Raw genomic sequence first — 7,649 nt, forward strand, 5'->3', positions numbered from 1 at the left:
ACTCCATCTTCAGGTCAATAGTCAAAACTAAACACTAAAAAAGAGGTACATAATGTAAAAATAGAGAGAAAATAACCATCACCATTGATTAGTATCTGGCTGGCCTGCAACAATTCTCTAACAACATTCCCGTTTGGTAGTTTTCTTAAATAAGACCCTCATTTTCTGCTAGGAAAATGTACCTTTTCGTTTCTTCATCTTTTCCTTGCAATGTTCTTGTAGTATAAATCAATTCCTTTCTGAAACCTTCAATTTGGAGTCCAGGGGGGCTTACAAAAGTTTCATACAACTATCTTATATATCTCAAAAGGTGAAAAATAAAGAAGAGAAATTAAAAGAAGCCCCGCTAGAGCTCTCAAATAATCAGCAGAAAAAATGGGGGATGACAAAAAGAAAAAAATCGCCGTCTTTACGGTATCTTCAGTAATGCTGGTTGCTATGGTTGTTGCAGTTACGTTTGGTGTTACCAACCACCTCAAAAACACCCATCCTACTGATGAGGGTAATCATGCTCCTCCTGCTGATGCACATACTTCTAACAAGGCCATTGAAGCCATTTGCCAACCCACTCAATATAAACAAGCTTGTGTTGATAACCTCAGCAAGGCAGCCGGAAACACTACAGACCCTAAAGAACTCATTAAGATTGGGTTCAACGTTACGTTGGATCATATTCGTGAAGCTTTGAGTCATTCAGGGACATTGTTAGCATTGGAGAAGGAGCCAAATGCAAAACTCGCTCTTCAAAACTGTCAAGAGCTTATGGATTACGCGATTGATGATCTGGTCAACTCGTTCGACCAGTTGGGTAATTTGGATCTCAGCAAGATCGATGATGCCGTTGAAGATCTCAAGGTTTGGTTGGCTGCTGCTTTGACGTACGAAGAGACATGCTTGGATGGGTTCGAAAACTCGACTAGCAAGGCAGGGCAATCCATGAGGGATGCATTGAACGCAACTCAAGAGTTGACTAACAATGGATTGGACATGGTTTCCCAAATCTCCAAGATTATTGGATCATTGCAGATCCCATTGTTTAACCGTAGGTTGATGTCAGAAGAAGAGGAATTGGAAATTCCACCATGGGCAACCGCCGGGCAACGCAGACTTCTCAAAGTTGACGTCAACACAATCAAGCCCAACGCTGTTGTGGCACAGGATGGGAGCGGTCAGTTCAGGACAGTTAAGGATGCACTTCAGACAGTGCCTGTCAAGGGCAAGGAACCTTTCGTCATCCACGTTAAGGCCGGAGTCTATAAGGAATATGTTAATCTCACAAAGTCGATGACCAACGTGATATTGATCGGAGACGGCCCAACAAAAACCAAGATCACCAACAACCGTAACGTAATGGAAACCGGAATGAACACATTTGCTTCTGCAACATTCAGTACGTTATTTCGACAGTTCTTGCATGCATACATGCATGCATACTTAAACCTTAAATTTGCGTACTCTTTTATGAATTTCGATATTTCTTGATTGACTGATTGAATGATGAACAAACAGGTGTCGTTGGATACGGTTTCATGGCTAAGGATATTGGATTCGAGAACACTGCTGGTGCAGCTAACCATCAAGCTGTGGCTTTGAGGGTATCTGGAGATATGTCCATCCTCTACAATGTCCAGATAGATGGTTACCAAGATACGCTATATGCACACGCCAAACGTCAGTTTTACAGAGATTGTACCATCTCCGGAACAGTAGACTTCGTCTTTGGAAACGCAGTGGCATTGTTCCAGAACTGCAAGTTTATTGTGAGAAAGCCAATGGAAAACCAAGCGAACATGGTTCTAGCTAGCGGAAGGAAAACAGAAAACGATCCTGGTGCACTCATCCTTCAAGACTGTACCATCCAGGCTGACCCAGCGTTGTTCCCTGTCAGGAAGACACTGAAATCCTATTTGGGTCGTCCATGGAAAGCATATGCTAGACACGTAATCATGCAAACTGAAATCGGCGACTTGATTGACCCTCAGGGTTGGCATGAATGGATGGGTGATTTCGGTATCAACACTTGTTACTTTGTGGAATTTGAAAACAAAGGACCTGGTGCTGTATTGACTGGAAGAATCAAGTGGCCTGGTATCAAGACCGGCACAGTTACTGCGGAACAACTTAAAGATTTTACCGCTACTTCCGCAATCATGAAGGGTGGTCAGTTTATCACTAGTTCTGGTATCCCATTCAAAGCTGGACTATGATGAGCTTGATATCTCCAGTCCATTGAATGCATCAATATGAGAGAACGCATATTGATTAGAAAATATACTGAATGTATGTACCAATTGTTCAAACATAATAAAACTACTGTTGTATACTAGAGAAAGAGAATTCATAATCACCGGGACTTTTTTTTGTTCCTTGCTTCAAATTTTTCCATAGGAATTGTTATTGTTAGATTTTGTAAAACACATATATCAAAATAGTTTCGTGTTTCATTCATTCATTCAATCTGCCTCTTATACAAGATATACAACCCTAGAGTTCGACCTTACAATGGACTGTCCATCACAGTGGAATCATTGGACTGTCCATCACAGTGGAATCATTGGACTGTCCATAACAGTGGTGATAACTGTGAACTGAGACTGTGAAGATGGGTCTTGGGTCTCAAACTGAGACTGTGAAGATGGGTCTCAATCCAAGAGTCTCGAGCCCATAAATATAACTCTCCTAATACCCTCCCTCAAGACGGAGCATGGAGGTCACACATGCACATCTTGGACATAAGAAACTGAAACTGAGCTTTCCCTAAAGATTTAGTAAAAATGTCCGCCAATTGCACTGTTGTAGGAGTGTAAGAAGGCGTAATAAGCTTCTGCACGATAGCATCTCTAACCAGATGACAATCAACTTCAATATGCTTTGTTCGTTCATGAAAAACTGGATTCTGAGTAATATACAAAGCCGATTGCCTATCACAGAGAAGACGCATTCCATGTGGATGATGAACTCCCAAATCACCCAGTAATTTTTTCAACCATTTTAATTCACACGTCGTCGCTGCCATAGATCTATATTCCGCTTCAGCTGACGAACGAGAAACAGTATGTTGCTTCTTAGTTTTCCAGGATATTGGAGAATACCCAAGAAGAACAAACCAACCCGTCAACGAGCGTCTAGTTAAGGGACAACCAGCCCAATCAGAGTCACACCATCCTTTCAAATTAAGACCACTATCAGAGCGCAACAGAATTCCTTGCCCAGGATTCTTCTTCAAATATCGAACCACACGAAGAGCCGCTTCCCAATGTGCTATTCTCGGCAGTTGCATGAATTGAGACAAAATATGAACAGAATATGCTAGGTCTGGCCGAGTCACGGACAAATAGATTAAACGCCCAATCAATCTTCGATATTTTTCCACATCCGTGAACAAATCTCCTTTGTCCAAAGAAAGACGGTGATTAGTTTCCATTGGAAATTCTGCAGGTTTTGCACCTAATAAACCTGCTTCCATGATGATATCCAACGCATATTTGCGTTGACACATATAAAAACCTTGTGCACTCCGTGCCACCTCCAAACCCAGAAAATACTTCAACTTTCCCAAATCTTTCATCTTGAAGCATTGTCCCAAGTAACGTTTGAATTGATCAAGCGCAACCAAATCATTACCCGCAACAATCAAATCATCCACATAGACCAAAACATTAAGTTGGGTTTTCCCTTAGTCATGATAAAAAGATAATAATCAGAATATGATTGCCGAAACCCATAATTCTTCAAAGCTGCAGAAAATTTTGCAAACCAACACCGAGGAGCCTGCTTTAAACCATATAAAGATTTTTTCATCCTACACACCATATTAGACTTACCTTGAGAAAATCCAGGTGGTATTTTCATATACACTTCTTCTTCCAAGTCTCCATGAATAAATGCATTATGTACATCCATCTGATGTACTTCCCAATTCTTAATTGCTGCCACAGCTAGGAAATTCCGCACTGTCGTCATTTTCGCCATTGGTGCAAATGTCTCATTGTAATCCAACCCTTCTACTTGATGATTCCCAAAGATCACCAGTCTAGCTTTGAGCCGCACCAACTGTCCATTCTCATCATACTTCTCTGTGTAAATCCATTTACTACCAAGAGCTTTCTTTCCCGGCGGTAATTTTTCTAATTCCCATGTTCCTTGTTCTTCCAAAGCTCGTATTTCTTCTGCCATTGCCTTACGCCATCCTGGATACTTAATGGCTTCTTTGAAATTTTTAGGCGCAGACCCAGCAGTAATTGCTGCAAGAAACTTTTTATGAACTGTAGAGAATTTATCACAACTAACATAATATGTCAAAGGATACAGCGTACCTGAGGATGACGATTGTGGAGAGTGAGCATGAGATGGACTATTTTGTCGTACAGTGTGCGTTACAAAACCTTTGAGCCTACTAGACGGAATCTTCTGTCTCCTTCCTTTACCCATACTAGCGTCCGTCACTTCCTTCGAGACCATAGGGTTCTCAGTAATATATTCTGGGTTCTCAGTATTATCTTCAGGGTTCTCAGTAATGTCTTCCGGGTTCTCAATAATGTTTTCTGGGTTCGCAGTAATACCTTCCTGGTTCCCAGTAATATATTCTGGGTTCGCAGTATTGTCTTCTGGGTTCTCAGTAATGTATACTGGGTTCTCAGTAATATCTTCTGGGTTCTCTTGATGCACTATTTCTTCATCATCACTCCAACACACGTCATTATTAGCCTGAACTGTCTCAGTTGGCTGATCAGGTACCCTAGATATGTAAGGAAACTGATGTTCATGAAACTCTACATCCCTTGAAACTAAAAATTGTCTCTTGTCTAAGTCATATAATTGCCATGCCTTCTTCCCAAAAGGATAACCCAGAAAGACGCATCTTCTTCCTCGACTTGCAAACTTATCCCCTTTACTACTTTGATCATGTGCATAACACAAGCAACCAAATACTTTCAACTGACTATATGGTGCCGGTTTCCCAAATAGAACTTCATATGGAGTTTTGTTATTTAGAACCGGTGTAGGCGTACGATTAATCAAATACGCTGCTGTCAAAGCACATTCTCCCCAAAATCTGATCGGTAAATTTGCTTGAAACCTCAAAGCTCTTGCCACATTCATTATGTGCTGATGTTTTCTCTCAACTCTTCCATTTTGTTGAGGTGTTCCTATACAGGATGTCTCAAAAACTATTCCATTAGTCTTAAAGTAGCCACGCAATGCATTAAATTCGGTTCCATTATCACTTCTGACAATTTTGATTTCTTTACCAAATTGACGTTTCACAAGCGCAATAAAGTTAAGAAATATTGTTGCAACCTCAGTTTTGCTTTGAATTAAATAAATCCACACACCTCTTGAAAAATCATCTACTATTGTCAAAAAATATTGTGCTCCAGAAGACGAGCACGTCTTATAAGGACCCCATAAATCTATATGAACCAAATCAAAACTACAACTGGATTTGCTCAAACTACTAGCAAAACTACTTCTACGATGTTTTGCACGTGGACAAATATCACACGCATCATTATTTTTCTTCAATAATCTACCCAGACCTGGTAACTGTTGTAACACTTTCTCTGATGGATGTCCCAATCGCTGATGCCACAGCTCATACGTATCTTCACTCACCGTAAGCACTTTAACTGGAGGCACACCACAGAACATATATAGTCCACCTCGTCGCTCACCCACTCCAATCACCTTCCTCGTCAACCGGTCCTGTATAAGACATAAAGTGTTAGTACATTGAACATTACATACTACCTCATCAATGAGTTCTGTAACCGAAATCAAGTTACAAGTTATCTGTGGCACATAAAGCACATTGTCCAATCTCAAACCACCAGGAAGAATAACTGTTCCTATTTTCTCAGAGTGAGCATATTTTCCGTCCGGCAGTCCCACTGAACATGCTCTAATATCTTTCACATTTATCATATCATCTCTTTTACACGTGACATGATTTGTAGCTCCTGTGTCTATAATCCAGGATGTTTGATTTGTCTTACCTTGGAGTTGGGAACTGATTTTTCTTGAATTTAAATATTCAAGAACCTGCTGAACTTGACTTGCAGTCACGCCTGTCAGTCCTGATGCATCTCCTGAAGATCCAGTGGCAGGATGAGATGATGTTGTTGCTCCCGAGATGTTCAAATTATGCGCACGTATATTGTCTTGTCCTCTACCTCCTCTGCTGTTCACAAAACCGGCACCAGCACGTCCTCTACCACCAGCTCTACCACCAGTTCGGCCTCCTCGACCATATCCTCTTCCACCTCTTTGTCTGTCACCCCACCATTCCGGGTATCCAATCAGCTGAAAACACCCTTCCTGTGAGTGCCCTTCTCGGCTACAATGCTTGCAAAATTTGTTAGGATCATACATATTATTGTATGGACGCTGATCTGACTGAACCTTGAACGCCATAATATTTTCCTGTGTCTGAGACGACACAACTCCTTCCCCCAATTTTAGACGTTCCGAATTAACCACAGCTTGATAAGACACATCTATAGATGGCAGTGGTTCTCTTGCCAGTAATTGTTCACGCAGGGAGCTATACATGGTATCCAAACCAATCAAAAAATAGTGTAAGAAATCTTCTTCTCTCAACGTACTAACCTGTGTTGCAATGTTACACGTGCACTGGCCACAGCTACACTTTGGTATCTTCATGTACGTCACCATCTCATCCCATATCTTGTTCAATCTCCCATAGTACACTGCAACCTCCTCAGTTTTCTTCTGTTTGCATTCACTTAAGGCAGCTTTCAACTGGCAGATCCGAGTTCCACTTACAACACAAAATCTCCTCTTCAAGTGCATCCATAACATGCTCGCATCATCATAATCCCCCAACGTTGATCTAATATTTGTCTCCAATGTATTGCTGATCCAAGAGACCAGCATCGAATGCACTGCAATCCACTCCTCTAACTCCTCAGGTTCTGTTGGTTCTTTGATGGTTCCATCAACAAAACCAAATTTTCGTTTGGCTATCAATGATCTTCTCACTGCTCTAGCCCATTCATCATAGTTTGCTCCCTTTAATACAATAGGTGTGATGATAATCCCTGGTCCATCACTGGATCCCAGATGATATTCTGGTTTCTTCTTTTGCATGTTGTTTTCTACCTCTTTTCCTCTTTTAGATGATTCTGTATCATCCGCCATGGTTACTGTTCTAGGGTTTATTCGTGTTAATCAACTCTGGCTCGTGATGCCATGTTAGATTTTGTAAAACTCATATATCAAAATAGTTTCGTATATCCTTCATTCATTCAATCTGCCTCTTATACAAGATATACAACCCTAGAGTTCGACCTTACAATGGACTGTCCATAACAGTTGAATCATTGGACTGTCCATAACAGTTGAATCATTGGACTGTCCATAACAGTGGTGATAACTGTGAACTGAGACTGTGGTCTTGGGTCTCAAACTGAGACTGTGAAGATGGGTCTCAATCCAAGAGTCTCGAGCCCATAAATATAACTCTCCTAATACCCTCCCTCAAGACGGAGCATGGAGGTCACACATGCCCATCTTGGACATAAGAAACTGAAACTGAGCTTTCCCTAAAGATTTAGTAAAAATGTCCGCCAATTGCACTGTTGTAGGAGTGTAAGAAGGCGTAATAAGCTTCTGCACGATAGCATCTC

At 41.1% G+C, this 7,649-nt stretch overlaps 1 protein-coding gene across 1 annotated transcript; it reads left to right on the top strand.

Annotated features, from left to right (window-relative positions):
- Positions 1–229: 229 nt before the first annotated feature.
- On the top strand, positions 230–2,379 carry LOC113345509 (probable pectinesterase/pectinesterase inhibitor 21). Its single transcript, XM_026589277.1, has 2 exons — positions 230–1,390; positions 1,510–2,379. The coding sequence occupies exons 1-2, from the start codon at positions 376–378 to the stop codon at positions 2,205–2,207; spliced, it is 1,713 nt and encodes a 570-aa protein (XP_026445062.1). The 5' UTR covers positions 230–375; the 3' UTR covers positions 2,208–2,379.
- Positions 2,380–7,649: the final 5,270 nt, after the last annotated feature.

This window comes from Papaver somniferum, unplaced genomic scaffold (genome assembly GCF_003573695.1).
Source record: "Papaver somniferum cultivar HN1 unplaced genomic scaffold, ASM357369v1 unplaced-scaffold_81, whole genome shotgun sequence".
Taxonomy (NCBI): Eukaryota; Viridiplantae; Streptophyta; class Magnoliopsida; order Ranunculales; family Papaveraceae; genus Papaver; species Papaver somniferum.